Raw genomic sequence first — 23069 nt, 5'->3', positions numbered from 1 at the left:
TTAGTTTTGTCAACAGAGTTTATAAGGTAATTTGGCCACTGTAAAGAAATTTGAGTGATGACATTTCAAGCATTAGCCCAGCCTTCATCAGAATGTCAACACTTGAATTTCTTTATGGTGGTCAAATTACCTTAACAATTCTGTTGATAAACCAAACAGTTGATAAAATATTGATCAGCAAGCTTTTTTCTCAAGCCTGTTTCCATTTATACAGTCACACACTAAACAAAGAGGGCAGCAAAGTGAACTAAAGTATGATTGCCTAAGAACACAACATGGTATTATGCACACAACCAGCCTTGAACCACCAACCTTCTAATCTTCTACAGCACATCAGAAAACAACAGCTGGTCATTAGACAACATTTGACCACAGTTAGCTTGCATCGAGCCACATGTAAATAAATCCCAACTTTTGATGGGATACAATGTCCAAAGAACTATTTTTTCATTAGTCGATATAAATTTGTAAATTAGTGTGAATTAAATTATACATTGGTACCTTGCAAATAATGTTTAACAGTGTGACCAAAATAGTGATTTAAATAGCCACTCCCAGACAGACAAATGCTTTTTGAAGTATATAATGTAGTGAAAGTCCAAATAAAAATTAATTCAAGGGGTGCTTGGAAAAAGCCCCAAGTGACTTCTGATAAATAACTAGGTTCTCCTTCCAAATTGCCTTGTATTCAATTGTGAAACAAAAGGAGAATTTGACCTTACATCAAAAGTCAGTTTATAGGGCCTTAGTCCAAGCACCCCTTCCAAATGAATATAATTTACCAACCACAACACCACCATGCTTCCTCTGTACAATGCTGAGCACTGCAAATGCAGTTGAACTAAATCTTTTTATCAGATCACAACGCACCTTTAAAAGAACATGTTTCTCGTTGGGTGTGATGTACATGTTGCTCTCATGTAGTCTTACACTCAGACTCAGAACATCAGCCAGCACATCGTCATATCCCTGAATGGTCTCCAGTCCTTCCTTTAACAACAGCGTGATTTTGTTCTGGTTTGCCAAGAATAGTGAAAGATTCTGGGACTCCTCAATCATTGATACATCACCAGTCCCTCGGCGCAGGAATGTGTCAGCTCTGTAAAAAAAATATACTGTATGTTATATTTCAACATTCAGTAAACTACAGTCTGTACACTTGTATAAATTATTGTATACACTGGACATACATATGGCGAACAATAATTGACTAACTGTTCAATATTGACATCTACAATGTACATGTACACTGTACACTATCCTAGATCATATATTTCTTTTTTAGTACATTGTAAACTGTTAATCGTAATTAACCACTTTGTTGTGCCCCAAGGGTGGTCGCTTACAAGGGAGTTGACTGTAATTTTATTATCAATTGATAAAGAGTCAAAGATTCAGACACGTACATAGCGATTGTATCATAAAGTTATCACAATTTGTAAGACCAACCTCTTGTAGAAAGCATAGTCATTGTTGAGACAGGCTTTCATATTCTTCAAAGCATCCAATACTGCAAACATGTTGATGAACTTTCCAAGAGTCAACAGATACCTCTCGGATATGAAATCTTTCCTTCTTTCTGGATGACTGAGAGTTTTCACCTCTTTGCAAAATCTAGCGATGGCATCTAGTGCAAAGTGCATGAAGCTCTTCAGTTTTCTCACTTCTGGCTCTAGAACTTCCACTGTCTTCTCATAAATTTCAATTCTGTTAGGCTGATCATCACTTTTTACCTATAGTAGAAATCAAAGGACTGTTATGACCAATAATTCAGTAAGATCTGGCACAAGGGGGTTATTAGAGGCATTCTGTTGTGAAGTGCTGGTTCTTTCATGTAATTTGTGCATTCAGTGCAACAATATATATAATAATAATTAACTCTATAAAACAAATCAAATGCAACTATAAACAACCACAAAGAATTCTCAGTGATAATTTGAATAAATCATCTTGCTCAAAATACCAAAAAACAATTTTTCTAAGCTTCATGATTTTAAAAAATTCTCTCTCTAGAGGGAAGGGGCTTTCACTGCTTATATTAAAGACTCTCTGTTGAACGCCATGCCTTGTGTGCATTTGCCGTCACTTTGGGATCAATCAGTAATGGCGGTTTATTATGTGAGATGATGGCAAACAGTATGCAAGAAGGTTAGCTGCTAAGGGGAAACAATAATTATGGGCATGTGGTTTGTTCATACTTTATCAGAAAATTCAATTCAGACATGCAGCCAACACCTGAACAGTAAATAACGGTAAAACATGTTGGCCAATGTACAGGTACAATCAACACTGATTAAGATGTCAATCAACACTAAGCCAATACTGGCCAGCTTCTGCGAGTAACAAACATGTATTATAATGTGAATTTAAGTCTGCAACACCAGCTAAAACATTGGCTGGGATCTGCCAGCCAACAAGAATGCACTAACAAAAGTAATATTGAAAATACAGCCATAATTTCTTACTGAAGGAACAGCACGCGAACAGCTTCTCCACGTATACAGCATCACAGCGTAAGTCTCACCCTCTTCAAGCATCTCATTCTATCAATTAGAGATTGCAAATGATCAATATCAGTTAATTTAATCACCTGCCCTGCCTGCTTAGTGAAGCTTGAGCTCCAGGGAATAGTCACTACACTGCATGAGCAGCCAACCCCTCAATGTTGTGATGTTTCAATGATTTGACTTGGCATACGAGTAAAGGAATTTCAACTGTAGTTATGGCAAGCACTCACTTAAGATATTTTGGGCCTCTAGTCTGGTCTAAGTTATAGCTGTAATATTTGGCTGTCTCCAGAAACATTTAAGAGGGCTGTCAGAAAATTAGATTTCAAGATATTCATTACATACATGTACATGTACACTGTGTCAATGATTGTCAGAACTGTATTTCACGTAGTTCTTGACTTTTATTAACTCATTTTAATGCCTAAGTACTGTATATTGTTGCCATTCTAGACTCTATTTAATAAACATACGTGTAGGTACTGTCTATAAATTCAACTCTTAGGGAAGGATCGTCAGAAAGCTACTTGATACTTACATCGTACTGTTCGAATAATATTATTTGTTTGATTATAATGAGTTTAGAAAGTGAAAATCAATGATCACAAAATGATTTAACTGATGAAAAATGATACGTTATGACAATGGTGAGGTTTTGATACATAATCTCTTAAATCAAAAACGCTGCTGAAGGCTATTCTCCCTAGTAAGAGAATTGCTTGGCCTCGGGAAACCTCAAAACTTATCCACTGTATTCAATCAGATTCAATCGAAGGACCCGATACAAAAAGAACGTTAGCGATGATTTGGCCTTGACACCCAAATTTCTCTGAATTTACTTTAATTTGACATGCATCCAAACTTAAGTTTAAATAAGCCCAGTTATTTTATTTTTCACTTCGAAAGAATGACAATCTAAAAGTCACACCTACCAAGCCCTTGTGCACATCCGCCTCCTCTAAATACTTGCTGATACATGTTATAAAAGCTTTGCTGTCCTCAAAATTCGTGTCGAAATTGGAGATGTAAGTAACTGAAGCAGGAGGTGCTTCGATCTGTGGCTGTTCGTCCGGTAGGTTGATAGTTTCAAGTTGGTGGACATTACAAATTGCATCCTCCAGCGTCGCCATCTTGGTTGAGTCCCAAGATGCCTTGCAGAGCTCATTCTTGTTTTCCTTTACTCACCCTACCCTACAGAGTATTCATGTCGAAAGCCCAGTCACGCAAGCAATATTTGTTTGTGTTTTGCCGTTGTTTTGTTGTTATTGTTTTTATGTTTGTTTTTTTTTTTTGTTGTGTTTTTTTTTTTGGGGGGGGGGGGGGGATGGGTTGGAGAATGATCACATTTTAATTTATCTTTCTTTTACATAATTTTTGGAGGAACAGGCCTCACAACATTCCGCATGACAACAATAAGCAAGCACATTCCACCTACATGTTCATTTGCACTTATACAGTTCCACTGATAAATGATATTGGAGAGCTGCACAACAGGAATCCAACATACACGCATCCATGATCCCATTTGGATCCCAGAGGAACCCCACCCCCCAGCACAAGCCACAACCTTGACCCTGCCCACTGAATGAATTAAGTAGGTTGCCGAGAATTGTTTCAGTTCCAAACAAGCTAGCAAAAATAGCACAAGATAGGAAATTAGGGCTTGTTTGAATCGTTAGGATATTGCAACACTTCAAACTTTTTTGAAATCTGATTATTTATCCAATGCCCTGTGACCATTCTTTGAGAGTGGGTATAGGCAGGAGGTTTGAAAATAAGCTAAGGAGGAAAGGATATGATGATGATGATGATGTAACTGGCCATGGGGACAGAAGTAGTGAGTTAACACTAAGGTTAGGTCTTATGTAAGTGCACTCTAGAGAGCTGGGAGTGATAACAGGAAATAAACATGTGACGGGCAAAATAGACTCCAAAACAATCCTTTTATCTAGTTACCCTCCTAACAGGTGACTGTAGGGAAAGAGAAAAATGCAAAAATTAGCAGATAATGGAAAAGTGACAGGAACTAACTGGAAGGGGTTAGGAACAGGGGTGCAGTGCTTTAGAAGAAATTGAGCCCTGGGTACCACCACCCTAGCCTGCGTAGCTAGCGGTTTTGTTCACGTGGGGTCTTAAGTTTTGGTGGTGGAGCCGCCTCAATGAGCACCGAAGCCATGAGTGGACCTGCCTCCTTCTCATTATAGCATCTCTCCGCCTCCAAACTTTTGACCCTGCGTGAACAAAACTGCCAACTACACAGGCTACACCCAGACCCCAACAATGTGTATAACTTAGGAAACAGGCAGGACAACACACCGTACCCTGTTAGAATTTTTATTTTGAAAAACATAATAAGACTTTTAAATACTTTTTCAGTAACCTTGTGTGCATGTTTTGACATCTGACTAAATCTTACACAGTACACACTTTTTCTACTCAAAAGTAGCAACAATCCTATATAGCAAAAGGGCTGCTTAAATTAGTAACTTCAGTACCTAACAAAATCTTAGCATTCACAAAGGAAAATTTTGCCAGCAAAAAGGCTTGATTTCCACTGCTTTTTCGGGTCCAGTCCTTGTTCTGTGTGCTTTGCATATATTATTTTTCCTAAATTATGCACATTATTTGGCCAGATGGCCCTCTCAAAATGTTTTGCAGCAGTAAGCAAAACAAGAGAAGCAGTCCAAAGTGGTCTTGGAGAAAATTAGTGTGAACTAAGCACCTAATCCTCATCTGTAGGCAGCAAAATTGCAGGCCGCTGGTACATTACACTTCGTGAGAGCTGCACATTTTGTGCAAACGGCATTATCACAAGTAGTTATGTTTACGTAAGCCTTTTCTTTACTGAAATAAATATTGTTTGAAATGCTGCCAGACCACTTCAAACTCTGAAGATTTATTCCATTATAACATCTAACAATATAAATACTATGTGTGAAACTGTTCTCTGCTGGATACAGAAGAGAAGTTATTTCTTTTTTTGGCAAAACTAAAGTCAGCTTTGACTTTCGTTCATATGATCACAGGTCACATTTCACCCTGTCACAGCTGGTGTAAACATTTTCTGAATTACATCAAATATAGCTTGTCATAAATTATTTGAGATGAAATGGATAAATAAGCACCTTTTTGGACAATCAAAATTAACGAACTTGCAACAATTTCTAAAAAAAAAAAGAATCAGAAACCTTTCAAGACAGAGAAAGAATAGTTCAGGTTTACAAACACCTGAACATATTTTGCAACCTTTTTGAAGCCCTTTCACTAAGTATGACTATTTAATAGTGCAAATTTTACAATCTTGTTGACTCAAAACCTGAAAGCCTTGTTACTTTAATTTGTTACACAGCTATCAGGTTTCACATCATAAATAGAAGCAACCGAAACAAGAGAAAACAGAAACGGCAGAGAGAAAACTCTCTTACTTAGTAGAAAGGAAGCCTTGTCAGAGTTCAAGTAATGTTTTTCAAACACATATGGGGAAAAGTTACAAAAACACTTTGAACGGTGCCTCTTTTTGTTACAGTGCATACATTTTGTGTATCTTGGGATGGTCCAAGATACTTGGGTTACCATGGGTGGCATCTACTAATACAGGGATATTTTTGTGTGGTTTATAACTACAGTTGGACCTCCATTAAGCGGCCACTCTGGGGACTTTGAAAACTGGCCGCTTAAAAGAGGTTGGCCGTTGAATAGAGGTATCGAATACAGCACTTTACTGACAAAATAATAATTCGGGACTTTGGAAAGTGGCCGCTTAATGGAGGGTGGCCGCTTAATAGAGGTCCGACTGTATGTGAAAAGTACATCATAAGAAGGGTTTAGTATTGGTATCCAAAATGAAACTTGGGGTAACCACGCATTTTTAAGAGACAATTGAGGTTCAATTTGCAAAAAAATATCATATATTGCTTTGTATTTTACAGCTTTTTAGAAAAATTGTTGCTTAATTATCTCTAAAAAATGCAATGCTACCCCGAATTTGGATTTTGGATTCCAGTAGCCCTTGCTAAAATCTACCTTTCCTACATAGTCATAAACTGCAAAAAAATACTTTGGTATTAGAAGGCACTGTCCTTAAAATGAACTTGTGACAAAAGACAACTTTTGTTGAGGAAATAGTGGCAGGGGCAATGAGGACCCATTTAGGCCTAGAGCAATATACAATGGGTGGTACAGTGAAATTCTCATAACATCTTACAAGTAACAGTGAAACAGACACAAACCTTTTTGAAATGGGCACAGTCCCGCTAACCCCCCCTCCCCCCTCCAACCAAAAACAAAAGAAGAAGAAAAAGAATAAAAATGCAGCACCTCTCACATTCCTACGGACAATATATTACATTTTGCATGGGTCCAAGTTTTAAATTCATTTATCATAAGTTCAACCGTCACCACACTGACACTGCTCAATCTCTGGCCACTGATCCAGTAGTGATGACAACAATCACATATTTGCTTTCAGCTATAATTTTTTACTACTATACTATAGTAGGTTTTGAAATAAAGGACAAAAATATCTTAGTACACATTAAAATTTTCAGGAAAGTGCCTGTTGATCACTCTTGAAAATAAAGAGTAAACCTAGATCATATTTCTTACCAACAAAAAAAAGACAGCCCTACCCCCACCCCCATTGCACACCCCTCAGTGGGAGTGTTGAAGGCTATCAGCGATCAAAATTATTTACATATTTACACAAAAACGTCATCCACCAAATCTACAAAAGATGATCAACATCACCGCAAAACTACATGCTGCACAGGGTTACATTTCCGGGCATATTCTGCACACAAATCTTCGAAATAAATAGAGCACGGCGAGGCCTGCACGCACATATGCAACACGTCAAAACGGGAAACCAGCAAAGTGCCGAAGAGTGGAAAAAAAATTCCACAAATCTTTGTACAAATCTGTACATAAACAAAATTACCATGCATGAATTCCATAGGTCCCGCATGCTTGGGTAATCTGCATATATAAAACCACCGGCCACGCCAACCAGTCAGCTGTTTAAAAAATCGTAATAATAAAGTAAAAACGTTTTTGTGCTCAAACTATCAAGCGCCTGGAAGCGTTTTCGCTACCAGACGGGCCATTTGCCGTAGCTTCTTCCTTGCATTTTGTAGGAGTCTCGATCAGTTCTGGTTTGTCGCCTTCGAGATGCTTGATCGCCTGAACTATCGTGTCCAAGTTTTGGCGAGAGGTCGCGAGAGCTTTCTGAGGCTTGTCGTTCGATTTCGGCGTCGTCTCTGCCAGATCAAGTTCAAGCTGTCGTTTTTTCTCCTCCACGTTAATCCGTAATCTCCGCTCTCGTTCCAACTGGCACCTCAATTCAATAAGTTCCTTTTGTATTTCTTCAACGTAGTCATCGCTGTGCATGTGTAGCTCGTTGTTGTTCTCGTCGGTCGTGGTATTTTCCTGAGCCACGTGCTCTGGTTCACTTTTAGCCTTCTTCAGCGGCGATCGCTTTAAATCCGTATTATTTGTCCCCTCTCGATCACATTGGCTAAGTATTCGCTTCAGCGTCGTGTTCTGCTGCAAAAGTCGTGTCTTGTCTTGCTCCAGTGCAAAAATATACTCAGCTGTTTGCTGTAGTATTGCGGCCTGTTTATGGAATCGAGAACATGAAGTCAGTGGGATCGAAGGTTTATCTCCCCAAGGTTTCCCTACAGATTTGTAAAACCGAGACAACTGCTTTTAATAAAACATTTCTTACAAACATACCTTGCTTAGTTTCTCGCCTTCGCTGTTTGGAATCAGTAATCTCAGTGCTTGGAAACCGGAATTTATACTTTGCATACGTCTTCTCTCGTTCGAGTTTGCAATTTCCCGCCGTAGCTTTCGTTCCCGCTCGCGATTGTCGACCACTTCCACTTTGAAGCTGCAACGAACATTGGAAAGGAAAGAATTAGCTATTTTACGTGAGAAGATGGAAGAAATAGGGGAGATTTACAACAATTTACCTGCAATCTTCGTCTTCGAAGAGGTCGTCCATCTTATATGCCTTGCGTTTCTCTGCAGACCGCGCGTAAAACGACATATTCTTTGAGCTCCAAAAATGCTCACAGCTGAATCGTCTGCCTTTTATCTATCGTTCTATCGCCGATGATTGCGAAAAAAGTGAAGCTTTGCTGCAATTCACAGCCAAACAGTGAACAAATGTGTCGCCTTTCAGACCTCAGGTACGTAAAAATCGGCGGGAAACAGCTGTCTTTGTTGATCAGGTGACCGAATGGCCAAAGTAAGAAATTTGAATGCGGCACAGCAGAGGAATGCCAAATTCCAGGGTATTGAGAAGATAGAATTTGATTAACTTGAGTACTCTACATTCACCAAAAAACATGCAAGTGAAAGACTATTTTTTGCTGATAGAAGCTTATCCCTCTTCACAAATGAATTTTCTCTTTGTTGTCTTTACTTCAATTATTTTTTCTTCGAACAATTTGTAGGAAAAATACAGAGTTTCCTTTCGGTAGAGATACTGGAAGTTAATTAAGTTCTCATTACTAGTTGGAAACAATGGCTTAACATTTTGGCCAATCAGATGTCTTGTCCAATCCAGTATTTGTACAGCGTGCTCACACAGCCATGACCAAAATATAAGTGACTTTCAATTGGTTCAGCGGGTGTTTTTAAAAGAAACACCTCTCGCGTGCTAGTTTCCAATCAACTGTTTTGTTGATCATTTCAGTGCAAATTCGTCAGCTGTTTCTTTCCGCTTTGTTCACAACAGCAATGACAGACTATATTGCCAAATGTTTTTTAGTATTATATATAACTAGGCTATCTCGGTTGTCTTTCATCCGCAGACGCCAAAGTTAGAACCAAATCAAAGGGAAAAAGCTAAACCGGCCATCCAGATTTGGATGTATTTGTTTTCTTACGCCGACAATAGACCCTTCTCCAAAATGGCGGCAACAGATTTGAATGAGTTAAAATTGAACGGAATGAAAAACTGATACCAGCACTGGAAAGAACGCCTTTACTATAGTAACCTTGCAAAGTTTCAGCATATTAGGTGTTATATCAGCTTAGGAAATGTAAGATGAAATTTGACAAATTTGCAGACGTTTGCATGACTGGGGGTATATGTCATACAAACGTCTGTAAATTTTTCATTTTTCAGGGGAAGAGGATATGTCAGGCAGGGGTAATCAATTCGCCCAGGATCACTTAAATTAGATGGTTTACACTTTATTGTTGTTGTTGTTGTTGTTTAGGCTTCCCGCTCTGAAAATTTACCATGAAACTTGTGCCGTGAAGAAAATGTCACCTTGGCTTAATTTCAACGAAATAGCTCTAAATTATATTGCCCCTGTTTCAGGATAGTTTGGAATACTTTCCGCTGACAAACCTCTCCTTTATTCAGACACATGGACCCTATAATATAATCAGTGACCCCGCATAAAATCGGTGTAAAGTGAGAAAACTCGCAGCCGAAAACAAAATTCCTGTCGTCATCCCTGTTTTACCCGAAAATAGCTTTTGGCATTGGAATACCTCCTTCATTTAATTATAGTATCGATAAACGTGTATGCGTATTTTTATTTATTTGAGTTGTGTGTCTAACCTTGCAGGCTTTCCAGTCTTCTTTTTTGTAAGCAGTTTTTTTTCCTGTAAGATCCACTTATTGTATGATTTTGTTTGTTGCTATAAAGATTTTTACTGTACTGCTCCTTGCTTTTGTCCTTGAGAAAGAATGAGATAAACTGTTTTTAATTAATCCAACATTAACTTCGCAATTAGCTGGAAATAAGCCATCCTCATCACAAGTGAACGGGGTACCTGATTCGCTCCTGCCGCCGTAAAATGCAGTCTTATCCCTATATCTCTCAGTGAAAGTGGGTAAGTAAATAATTATAATAATAATAATAATAATAATAATAATAATAATAATAATAATAATAATAATAATAATAATTTTTTTTAATAATTTTTAAACTTTATTGAAATATTCGGAGCAAAATCGATATTTACAAGTTAAAACTATTAAAACTATTAAAAACCTATTTACAATTCATGCATCATCACTAAAATATATATTTGGAAGTTAAAATACGGTCCAGCTAAAATTGCGAAAATTAAGAAAAGAAAAGATAAAGAAAAAAAATAATAATATAAATATAAATAATAATAATAATAATAATAATAATAATAATAATAATAATAATAATAATAATAATAATAATAAATACTCAAAAGCGCATTACAATATTATTAATAACTAAATTAAAAACCAGTAAAATCACCCGATAAAATTACAATATTTAAAAATAAATAAATAAATAAATAATCAACTAAGAGCCTTCTGAAATAAATATGTTTTAACAGAGTGTTAAGAAGAAGAAAGGTCGAGAAAAAAACGTTGATAATTTACTAACCCGGAAGTACCTGTGATAAATAAATAATTACAAGCGAGCCTTCATTATGAATTCTCCATTTTGAATTGACCCCCCCCCCCCCACCCCACCTACCCCCGATCAATCTAAAATGTGGTCGAAGATGTCGCCAGGCCTAGTCGTTCAAAGCCTGGGCTGAACGTGAACATTGATTCGAGTTTAATTCAGAGGCACCAGACAGTTAATTTCGGTGGATATCTGTTCGGAAGGCCGTTAATCAACACAGAAATTCGGATTAAGTTATAAAGAAAAGAAAATCTAAAGTTAACACTGAACAAGTCAACTAATTCATTTTGTTTTCGAAGGGGCAAATTAGTCTTCAACAATGGAGAAATAAGATCACTCAGCTAGCATTTTCGTAAAGCCAACACCCGAAGGTTTGACCTAGATAATTTTTTTTTAAAGTAGTTTTAAATCAGCTTTTAAGCTTTTGTTTTTCGGCGAACTTGGCAAAGCAAGACTAATGAAGGGCTTTAAATACCTCAAGCAGACAAAAGAGCCCTCGTTCCAGATATCTTGCCTGCGCACTGAACGTTCTCCGTCTTCGGTGCAACACTGGCGTCACATTTGAAACAAAAACGAAAATAAACAAAATGGAAACACTCTCTCACCTCTTTCAGTCGCAAGGTTCATCTTTGTTTTAGTTTTTGTTTTATTTGTAGTTTGGGTTTGGTTCTTTGTTTCTTTTTCTACTTAGCTTAGCCATCTGAGTAACAAAGCATTTTTTTATGCTTCCCGCTATTGTTCAGCCACCTCAAGGAAGCAGTTAATCGTTTTTGTACTAGAGGCGCGGCATCTGAATCCGTCTGGGGCGAATTTGGACTAGTAAGGGTTTTTCATTGTTATAGTGTTTGTTTGAAAAACTACATAAAATTGTACGTGATCATGTGGACTTTGAACTATCAACATATTTGTAACTTAGTTGTTGGGCTATACTTTAAAGCTAGTTCTGACGTCATAGCGGTTACCATGGCAATAGGTCAACTCCAGTCGGTGACCTACCGTTTTTATTGCTTTGGTGGAAGCAATCAAAGCAGATCAAAAGCTATCCAGTAGATCTTGTGTCATATCAAAAATTAAAGGCATTTTTTTTTCACCACAGAAAATTATACTGGATAACGTTTCCCCAAACGTTTCTATTTATATTTTAAGTGGCATACTGAATGTTGCATACATGCACAAAATCATCACAGGTCACCCAGCAATTTCGAGATAAAAACAACTGTTTCATGCAGCCTTTATTTCCGGTTCGCGCGTTTGTACGCTGCATTTCCACTTCCGGTGTTGTGGTTATATGTGACACCCATATAAGTTTGTCTAGGAAGATTAATTATGCGTCTGGACGAACGTTCTTGGATAGTGCATCCTTAAACGCCATTGGTTCGTCCAGACTCGTAATCCGTCTTGGGTCCGTCTTTGTATAAGACGCGCCACGAGACGCAGCACGGGCACTATATCTAACACAAACTGCAAGGCTGATACTACGTGAAAGAGTTGACTTTGCGAGACAACAACCCGACAGAAACCGACAAAACAGGGCTGCAACCGTGGACAGCTGTTTCGTTCTTATTGGAACTCGTCAGCACGGTGTAGCAGTTCTATATGAAACCAGCGACAGAGCCAGCTCAAATAAAATGCAACAAAACCCATGTCCTATCAAGTTTCGTACTTTGAACCCGCCCGCTCCCCGAATCACGCGTTGCCACACCACGTGCCTCAGGGAGAAAGCAGACAAAGCATCGAATTCCTGTCCCGCAAAGTCAACTGAATGTAGATGGCCAAAACCATCTTAACATTGAAACGCATGGACAAAACCATGCTTAAAAGGCTGCTACACCGTGCTGACGAGTTCCAATAAGAACGAAACAGCTGTCCACGGTTGCAGCCCTGTTTTGTCGGTTTCTGTCGGGTTGTTGTCTCGCAAAGTCAACTCTTTCACGTAGTATCAGCCTTGCAGTTTGTGTTACAGTTTATTTTTGGCTGATTAGGTCTCTTGTAGATCCTACGTCAACTAACAGCATTATCGTTCGCGGTCCTTTGCAGTTTTCACGTCTACTATATCTAATGCTGATTTAGTCAGCGTGCCTATTTTTTTTATTTTTATTTATTTATTTATTTTTTGCTTCTAATACAGGTTCGGTCCTTTTTAATAAATTGCCAAAAACAATAAAATAAGCTTCGTCGCTCTCTAATTTTACTAAAGAACTTTCTTGAACAAAATTTTACAAGATTTTGCGGTTAGTTTTAATCGTTAATTTTAAGTTATAGTTACTGTTTTTGATCATATGTGATTTTTAACTGTTTTTTATTTACTTTTTAGTGGTCATATATCACGAATGGAGTACATTTCGACATTCCCGAACCGACCAAGATCTGGGTATGAGATTACACCCAACCTAAATAGTGATGACTTGACTTGACCTATATTGCCCTATTAAAGGGTCTGAATGGGCTTTAGTGTTTAGTGTTATTTGCCTATAATTTTTAGTGTTTACTGTTAAATAGCCCTTTTCACGGTTAATTTTTGTCATTTGCATTACAATGTTATCCAACGTGGATACGAGGCAATTTCGGGCTAAAACTACAAAATAGCCCGAAATTGCCTCACATACATGCTAGATTTCATTGTAATTCAAATGAGCAGAGTTAACCGTGAAAAGAGCTATTGGCCAATTTTTTAATGCTTAGTGTTTCCGGAAAAAATACTGTTAAGTGTTTGGAGGGTTTTTCGTGAAAAACCCATAGCCTTTTAGCATTGTAAATTCTCATCTGCTCTTCGAAAATCAGTTCATGAACTTTGAGCCTGTGCTCAAAGGGGCTGTAGTCTCTTTTTTCGACCTATGCGTAACAGTTTTCTGGGAAACTGGAACATCTGAACGATCAGGTATGGCACATATCCATGAGCTTTTGACAAGGAAGGAATGACATTGATCTGTCATTTTTGTTGAGCATTGTATCCTATTTTAATGATAAATAATATCCTGTTATTATACAAATTAAAGTGAATTACAAGGATTTTACTCTCTAAAAAAATCGTATCTTTACACTGTAAAATATATATATCTTTCACATGTTAATATAACGACGAAAGATAGTCGAAAATTTTCGGATTTCTCCTCAAAAATCTTCGGCAGTCTTCGGGAATCTTCGGTAGTCTTCGGAAATCTTCCGAAATGAACGGGAATAGTCGAAAAATGGCTGAAAACTTCTTGGTATACCAAACAAAATAATATCGGCCTTTTTGGAGCCGTTTTTGTTTCTTTCTGGCTAAAATTCACTGTTACAGTGATATTTTTTCTGTTAGTGTTAAAATGCCTAAAAATTAACTATTTGTAATTCTTGCGTGTTGCGAGCATAAGGACCCCTCGCGCGATCGCGTGGTTGATGTGGTGTGGACACGCACGTGATACTGCCGGAGGCGCGGCTGCCAAGGTATCGAAGTACAATGATGAGTTCTTCCATTTGGAAATTAGTACCGGGAGAGTAAACTTCAAATATCCATCAAAGTATAACAGTTCGTGGTGAGTAAGTGCTTTGCATGCTCAAGTATTTATCTGTTAGTTAAACGATCCAGGGAAAGAAACACTTTTGTTTGGTCGTCGAATTTAAGTTTAGCGTGATCAAAACAGTGTACATTTCATGCGATTGTGAAAATAATTATTGCATGTCGATGTGTGATCTAATAGTTAGCAAGGAAAGAGATATTGATCGCTTGCTACATCTTAAAATTGCCTTTGTAAGCTGGATAACTGTAGTGTTGAAATTAAAAAAAATTGACCCTTCTAGCAGGTTCATGCCCGATTAGAAATTTCTAAAACTTAGTGCAATAGAAGAATGGTTATAAGACTTCAGCTCAAGATTTATAAGCTTAAACTTTTACCCGAATCTTTCAGGCAAAGTGGTTCATTCCATCTCACTCCGTGAATTTTGTTATATTGTTGTAAATACATTTTGAGTTAATTTGTGCTGCGTCACATGTGTTTACGGCATCTATAGCTGTGTAGTCCACTTTATATAAACGTAGTTAGCGTTATATTGTGTTTGGTTTTCTTGGTTTTGATCGGGAACAAATTCTTGCTTCAAAATTTGGGCACTCATGGCATTTAAGCTAAGACTACTAGATATATGAAAAATGAAGTCGTCCAATAAGTTTTAACTAATCCGATTTTGTGATATGATTTTCCCTGACCCTAAAAAAATGTAGTATTGGAAAATCAGGGAGAATTTTTCCAGCAAGAACAAATGATTGTTTTACCTTTATATACTAGCAAGAACTCATACTAGAATGAGCTTATTAGAATTAATAATTATTATTAAATGTTGTGTGTAAGTCATCCATACTCTTGACATGATTAGTTGCAAAAGAGCCATGGGAAAAAAGTAATAAAACCTGGAGCTGCAACAACTCTCTCACTTGAAATGTGCTGACAGCTACAATGCAGGTCAAAAGTGTTGGGACACTTAGCGAGATACTACTGAAATAATCTCCCCCCACCCCCTCCCCCCCAAGCAATGTTGAGATTTGACACTACAACACAGATTTCAACAAAAATACTGTTTATCTGCATCTTCCAACATTGCTTGGGGGGGAGGGGGGTGGTACGCTCCAATTGTGACCCCAAAAAGCCAACTTTACTTGGAATACATGATTATTGGACAGGTGTCCCAACTACTTTTGACCTGCATTGTCTGAAAGTGAGTATTTGAAAGAGATCAGGTTTGTGGCCTATTGGTCGATGAAAAGTGGGGCTTCTTATGAGAACTCTTGTTTAGTAAGCAAGAAGAACATATTTGTGAACAATATACAAGGAATTTCAATTGCCGCACTTTTCGTATTGTCATATTAGAGTATGGATACGGGAAAGGCGCAACAGGTGTATATCAGGAAAAAGATAGACAAATGAATACCATGCAGATCAGTGAGTCGGGGTAAAAAATAACAACTTGCATGTTCACACTGTTGTAACGCTTAAGAAACGATGAGCTTTATTTCACTTTCAAAGAGTTCAAAACGTGGTGTTTTGTTTATTAAATCGGATATGCCATCCGCTGCCCACAAGGTCTGTTGTTTACATAGAAATCGTGTTATACTGTGAGCGCGCGGCTCTGAAAGCTCTTTAGAGTGTTGTCCTCAATGAGAAAATGGAGGCTTCAGAAAGCCAGAGAGTTGTTTACATTATAACGTACAGTCGTGCAGACACTGAAAAGTTCCGTAGAGAGACGTTTGGCGAAGCGATAATAGAGGCATGGAATAGCTTTAACATTGAAATCTCTCACTGGGTGGTAAGCATGGAGGGTCATGCCACTACCGATGCCGATGGCGATCTCAACAAGTATCATTTTCACATGGCGGTAAAACTGAAGAAGAGAGGTAGATGGCTACAAGTAAAGAGATACTTGAGCCAAAAATTCCACATCGAAGTTCATTTCAGTGACCGCCACAATACATATTACAGCGCCTACAAGTATGTCACGAAATCAGACCTCGAAGCGGTTCATTCTGTGGGTCATCCAGACTTAACTACTTGTCCTCGAACGGAAAATGCAATCGCTTCTAACAGCCCATTTCACAGAGTGAACAGCGAGAAATCGCGCCCTGTGGACATTGTTTTGCACGATTCATTCTAGAGAATTCTAGCAATGTTTACATTGCTGACTGACGGCGACATGATGCTCGCGACAATACTCAGTAACGTTTGCATTCATTTCGCATCAATGAAGAACAGTGTTTAAAAATAAACTATGGCCGGCTACTCTTGTTGAGTATATAAAAACAATTGTTGTATAATGCGCTCCAAAGGAACGTGTCTGAATAGAGTTTACAACATTACTCAGTAAATTGAATGTTTTATATAAAGAGCTAATTAATAACTTTCTTTTCTTGTGCTTTTACTGAGTACTGAGTTGAAAATGCGCATAACTCATATAATGAAAGAAATAGTTTCTTCAAACTAAAGAAAACATACATACTTTCTAAATTTGTGTTCATTTAATGTCAAATACGTTTTCAATTTGCATAAATCTCCACTATTTAAAGTGAGTATTGTAGTGAGTAATGTTCAGTTCTTTACGTCAACAAAATGCAAATGTCAGGCATGTGATAAACTTCTCGTTGTCACGAGTTTTACAAAGTGACAATTACAATTTACACAAGCATTTTCCTCAGATAGCATGAAAATGAAGTTACACTTTACACGCTTTAGAAATTCACAGAATATACTGAAGTGTAAATAATAAAGCATGTTCAGTTTTCACAGTTCCGCATTGCGTGATTAATATTTGGTTCTACCGCCTTTAGAGGCAAGGATAGCTTCTATCCTTTTGTTCAAACTGGCAATTGTGTTATCTATAGTTTCAGTACAAATACAATCAAAAGCTCTTAAAACTCTAGCTTGAAATTCCTCAAACGACTCCCTTGTGATATTTCTAGATATGATACCTTGACCACGTTAACAGCACTTTTTCCCAACTAGTCGTTTTCAGACAATGCAGGTCAAAAGTGTTGGGACACTTAGCGAGATACTACTGAAATAATCTCCCCCCACCCCCTCCCCCCCAAGCAATGTTGAGATTTGACACTACAACACAGATTTCAACAAAATACTGTTTATCTGCATCTTCCAACATTGTTTGGGGGGGGGGAGGGGGGTGGTACGCTCCAATTGTGACCCCAAAAAGCCAACTTTACTTGGAATACATGATTATTGGACAGGTGTCCCAACTATTTTTGACCTGCATTGTAGTAATTTTACTGTCCACAGTTGCAATATTTGCTACTTTATTATGCCTAACCATGACATCTCAATCTTTATCTACATTAACATCTACACAAAGAAGAATTGGTAAAATCTATTGGGGTATTACACCAACCGTAAAGCTGTAAACTAAGAATATAAGAATTCAATACCTAAGATCAAAAACCGATAAAATTGCACTATTTGGATCTAAGATTTCAAAAAAAAAAATCTATCTTTGGAATAGAAAGTATCAATGGAATCTGGTCTTGGTGCTTTATGGATTTCTTCTGTTCAAGTCCAAGTAAACAACAGTGGAACTAATGTTCATGGTTTAGTTGATGAGTTGGTGTGCCTGCATAGTATGAAAAACAGTTACAGTAGTTATAAGCTAATTCACCGAAGGTAGGCTTTCTGGCTATTATGTAAGCTTGAAAAGTTAAATGTTTCATACATGTATGTACTGGTACAGTATATATCACAAACTCAAGACAAGAGTCTGTATGCCTTTAGTGAAACTGCTTTGGAAACGTTTGAATTTTTTTTACCAAAGTATTGATAACTAATGCTGCTAATCCTGACTGAGCCCTTCGATAATTGAGTATTTATTTTAAGTATTACCTTAGCTGTATTTCTAAGAGATTCTGATCTGTTTACTTTTTTATTGTTCTTGATTTCTAGATGTCAGAGGAATTAGAAAATGACACTCAGGAGCATTCAAAGCTAGATAAAGATGGCAACCAAAAGGAAGTCCGGGTCGAAGTACAGCTTGAAAAATGTCCCAATACCTTAACTGTTGTGTCAACAGTCTCTGAAATGCTGGACCAGGGAGATGTAACGTCTGTCATGACAAGTCTATCTGCTGAAGATTCTGTTTTACACGGATCCTCTGTTCTAAATGAAACGGAGGCCATTTCATCTTCAAGTGACTTGGAAAGTTCTCCTTGCCTCTCTGATACACCAGTTTCAACTGATTTGCTGTCAGATTCCACTGTCATTAACTCAACTGTAGGGCTTCTCCAGCAGCCAGTTGTGTTGACTTCTTCTGTTTTGCCTTGTGTATTGACACATGTTCAAGGGACATCAGAACTTCTTACTGGTGAACTGCATGAGCAGGAAGGTCAAGAAGAACTTTTGATGGTCAAACGAGAAGACAGGGACGGTTTGGAACCATGTGTTGTGGTGAGTTTTCACGGCGGTTCGCTATACCGACAAATGTATGGAAAGATTAAAACAGTTGACTGGATGCTTTCTGGCACAGCTATATTCCTCCAATTTCTTTTCTTAAAATCCTTTTTCTAGTGCCAAAAGTTTCTAATTCATAAATTTTTCAGAAGTGATGTTTTATGAAAAGTATTTGACATTGGATTTCCATACAAACACTGTTATTTCAAGCCTGTTTGCCTACTTGTCAAAATGGCGTCGAAAACCGTGATAAGGCCTATTTGGTGGATGTTTTCCTATGGCAGTCAATGGCCAATATTATTGTAGTCAGCAGGTTTGAATGAAGGCTTCTGAAGATATGGACAAATCTGCAATGTGAACATGTAAATGTCTGTAAGGTCTGATTGGTTGGAAGATGCGCAGAAATGCAACCAGGAACTGTTATTCAAAAACTAGTTAGAAATTTTGTGGATGTTTTATTTTACTTTTATTTGGAGATTTAGTGACCCATATGGGACTGACCAGTAGATTCATGTCGTACCCAGGAGACTCCTTGATAATCCGGGAGAGTTGAAGTTAATGCTGTATTTTAATATTAAATCTTTTAAATTACTATTTTATTTTGTTTTGCCATACTTTACAGTACAGGTTTAAGAAAAACAAATTTTTGAACAAAACAGATTATTCAATGAAATGGTGGGGAAACCTAAAGGAAACCAGGAGGCTTATTAAAAGTTAGGTTTTCTCTCAAGATTTATGATTGAATGTCATATACTACAAAGTAATGTTGCTCAACAAGAAACAAAAAAAGAGAAAAAAAAATGAAAAAATCAGGAAATAATTTAATCAGGAACAATTGTAGGGTTCATTGTATAACCAACCTACGTTACATTTTGAATTTCTTTTTGTTGTTTTAGACCACATGCAAAAACTCGTGTGAATTTGAGCTGAAACAAAAAAAACGACCTGAAATCCAAAATAGGTTGGTTGTGCCCTGAGCTCTTCGATTAAAATATCTCCATGCAAAGTTTTTCGTAAGTTTCCTGACAAATATCCACGAAGTTTTCAAAAGTTAATAATTGTTTTGTTTCATCACCAGTTTACAACATCAGAAGCAATTCAAAGCAGCAAATCTTCTCAAAAGTTAATTACGTCACCAGCGACAGATGTAGTGGTCACAGGCCACCCATCCAGCCTGACTTACCTGCGGCAAATTTTTGAGCAAGACCAAGTCAGTCCCCAAGGTCAAATAGTTTCGGTGTTGCCGCATGGGATGACGTCTCCATTGTCACCAACTTTACCTGAACTTCACCAGTGCAAATGGGAAAATTGTTGTGAACACTTTCTGTCTCTGGAAGATCTTGTCACGCATGTCAATGAATACCACATTAGGACTGAAGCTAGTGAATACAGTTGCCTTTGGCAGGGGTGCCCACGCAATGGAAAGGGCTTCAATGCCCGGTACAAAATGTTGATACACATGAGAACACATACTGGCGAGAGACCCCACACTTGTACCCATGACTCTTGTGGGAAAAGCTTTTCACGACTTGAGAACTTGAAAATTCACACAAGATCGCACACAGGAGAGAAGCCCTATGCTTGCCCTGTGGCAGGTTGTAATAAACGTTACTCAAATTCAAGTGACAGATATAAACATACACGGACACATTCGGAGACCAAACCTTATCACTGCAAAGTGGTAAACTGCTTTAAAAGGTACACGGATCCAAGCTCATTGAGAAAACATTACAAAACTATTCATGGCAAGGATCTGATTTCTGAAGAACAAGAATAACATTGAATGTACAAGATCAGTAGTCTTGAGAATTAAATGCAACTGCAGTAATCTGCATTTAACACGACTGTGGTAGGTAGAGTATATTATTAAATAATTGTCATTATTTTTATTATAGTTCAGATAAAAACAGTTAAACCTCCTGGCTAATATTCAGCATCTCAAGGGTTTCAAAGAACCAGAAATACATGTAATAATTATTCCAGGATTCATGTTTTTTTTTTTTCGATTTGTACAGTGATGGAAAATCAAAAACCTTCCAAGGAAGATGTATGGATAATTTTCTGGAACATCTTAAAGTGGTTTTACATATTTATTTTAATACATTACATCTTTGCTTAGTCAGGTTAAAGGGCAAAAGGCAATGATTAAGGTAATAAACCTTGCAATAGCATGTGAACTCTGAAGTTTACAGATCGAGTAAAAATTGAATTGCTGTCCATCATCAAAGCAGAAAGTGTCAGGAAACAGAGCTCTTATGCTCAGTGGGGTCAAAGACCATTTCATGCACTGTGATTGGTAGATTTAGATCAAACTTCTCAGGTTTAGTTTTCACAGTCCATTATTATGGACATAATTATGATTGGCAGTCATCAATAGGTGTGTTTTGAAGTTCAGAGTTTGGCATGCTAGGGGGTGCTTATTAGTGATTTAAAACTTTCAAACCGAAAGAGTTTATCCTGCTACCCAGATAGAGTTCTAAAGTGATGACGTAACACATCCTTCTAATTTTGTCTCAGTTCCAAACATTAAGAACTTAGACAAAATTAGAAGGATTTGTATGGAGTCATCACGGCGTAACAGAGCTCCCAAATTGCAATGAGATGCTGATTTTTGGCAAGTAGGCATTTTTCATCGTGCTCTTTCCGAATATACTGACAAATCCCATAATTTCCAAATATTTGTGACGTCACACTTTAGAACTCTATTGCCTTTGTGTCCATCTACATGATGCCACTTGTGGTCAGACTAGGGTGAGTTCCCCCCCCCCCCCCCACCCCCTGCCCTTCTTCCATTCTGGTATCTTGGTCCAAGCATGGTGTGAATGTTTGTTTCATAATAACACTGTATTATTCCTTTTAGTTTGAAGTATTTTGTTGCAGAATGAATCTTATTCCACCATAAAAATGTATACATTACATACTATATAAATGCAATATAAAGTTTTAACTTTTACTGGAATGAAAGTTGCACTGCTATCATCTTAGCACTCTCTTGCCGAAAAGTGTAGCAAAAATAATTACAACTAATAACTCTCTGTTAAAAGGTGCCAATGGTGGCGGGGACTGTCTAATGTACTGAGATGGGGTCAGGAACTTATACTACCATAACCATACCAATGATATGTCATAGATTAAACACGAGGAAGAGTGTTTCCTCCGATTTCCAAACACCGAGAAGTAGGTTGGAAAAACGAGGCCCAGCCGAGTTTTTTTTAACCAACTTCGAGGTGTTTGGTAATAGGAGGAAACACTCTTTTGAGTGTTTGATATAGCTTCTTAAACTATTGATAATTCTTGGAGAAATTCGAAGCAAAAGTTCACAAAATTTTATGATAATTAAGATCACATTTCCAAACCTCCTTCACAGTAGTGATTTCCTTTGTTTTCTCTTCATAAATTATTAATGAGTTTGAGAAATGTATTTACCTAATAACAGACAGTGCAATTTTAGAAAGTGCTTATGCATACTGTTATATGCAACTGTTGAACTTTACCAAGTAGTGTGAATGCATCTTAGTCAGCATGCAGATGCCTCCTATTTCCTTTTGAGCGAGATGTTTGCATGCAGGCCAAATGCATCTAGCAGATATGTATATACTAGATAACTTGAGTCAATAAATTGCCCCTTCCCCTACAGTGGTGTTAGGGATGGAAAGTAATTTCATAACTGAACAAAAAATTTGTGTGTGTCTTTTGTTATTTTATAAATTCCTGGTTTTGTCTACCTTTGATTCTACCTTGGAATCAACAACAAATTTTCTAAACCTGAGAATTGCTTAAAAAGACAAATTATAATAATAATTTATTAACAAGCACTAAATTTAGCAATATACAAGAACTGACAAGTGGTTAATAACCACTGACAGTTTTATTATAAAATGCACCGTTCAAGCTCTAAATTTTTGGGGGGTAGCATTCCCCCATATGTGCCTCCAAGAGTCTAAGGCAGGCCTTTTATTTTGCATGTACACAGATCAGTTTCCAAGCAGACATAAAATAATGTTATCGCTTTGTATAATCAATGGGCTTAGGGCAAGAACAGTGTAAATTACTTTTTGGCATTGTGTAGTTCCTGAAAATAACCAGGCATACTCCTCCCTTTGCCCTTTGACCCCCCTCTCACCCCTCGGTTATTTCCAATCCCTTCTGTGGGGGAGAGGGAGGGGGGCTGAGTGATGGATATCATCTGGAACAACACATTGCAAAGGTTGCCTTTTTTGGACCCAAGAAAATAATTT

At 37.6% G+C, this 23069-nt stretch overlaps 3 protein-coding genes across 4 annotated transcripts in view; 1 reads left to right on the top strand and 2 right to left on the bottom strand.

Moving 5' to 3' along the window:
• Positions 1 to 3666, bottom strand: part of LOC146481596 (cytoplasmic FMR1-interacting protein 2-like) — a 31191-nt gene extending 27525 nt beyond the window's left edge. Inside the window, exons 1-4 of the mRNA XM_085108350.1 lie at positions 3440 to 3666; positions 2466 to 2543; positions 1450 to 1733; positions 871 to 1099 (exon numbers count right to left, since the gene is read on the bottom strand). Of these exons, the coding sequence (XP_084964476.1) occupies positions 871 to 1099; positions 1450 to 1733; positions 2466 to 2543; positions 3440 to 3637 (789 nt within the window). The 5' untranslated portion in view covers positions 3638 to 3666. The remainder of the gene's footprint in view (positions 1 to 870; positions 1100 to 1449; positions 1734 to 2465; positions 2544 to 3439) is intronic.
• Positions 3667 to 4827: 1161 nt separating this feature from the next.
• On the bottom strand, positions 4828 to 8738 carry LOC146481595 (transcription factor AP-4-like). Its single transcript, XM_085108349.1, has 3 exons — positions 8477 to 8738; positions 8238 to 8394; positions 4828 to 8117 (listed from the first exon to the last, which is right to left on the bottom strand). The coding sequence occupies exons 1-3, from the start codon at positions 8551 to 8553 to the stop codon at positions 7563 to 7565; spliced, it is 789 nt and encodes a 262-aa protein (XP_084964475.1). The 5' UTR covers positions 8554 to 8738; the 3' UTR covers positions 4828 to 7562.
• A 5608-nt stretch (positions 8739 to 14346) lies between these two features.
• LOC146481594 (uncharacterized) lies at positions 14347 to 21782 on the top strand. 2 transcript variants are annotated; one of them, XR_014864450.1, is made up of 4 exons: positions 14347 to 14433; positions 18328 to 18828; positions 19910 to 21655; positions 21699 to 21782. XR_014864450.1 is itself a non-coding variant. In XM_085108348.1 (3 exons), the coding sequence occupies exons 2-3, from the start codon at positions 18328 to 18330 to the stop codon at positions 20606 to 20608; spliced, it is 1200 nt and encodes a 399-aa protein (XP_084964474.1). In that variant the 5' UTR covers positions 14347 to 14433; the 3' UTR covers positions 20609 to 21782. The 2 variants fall into 2 exon arrangements, 1 of the variants encoding a protein (XP_084964474.1); XM_085108348.1 differs by having other exon boundaries at positions 19910 to 21782.
• Positions 21783 to 23069: the final 1287 nt, after the last annotated feature.

Source organism: Pavona decussata, unplaced genomic scaffold, assembly GCF_977016875.1.
Source record: "Pavona decussata unplaced genomic scaffold, jaPavDecu1.1 SCAFFOLD_49, whole genome shotgun sequence".
In the NCBI taxonomy this organism is placed as follows: Eukaryota; Metazoa; Cnidaria; class Anthozoa; order Scleractinia; family Agariciidae; genus Pavona; species Pavona decussata.
This window is presented reverse-complemented; position numbering and strand designations above follow the sequence as displayed.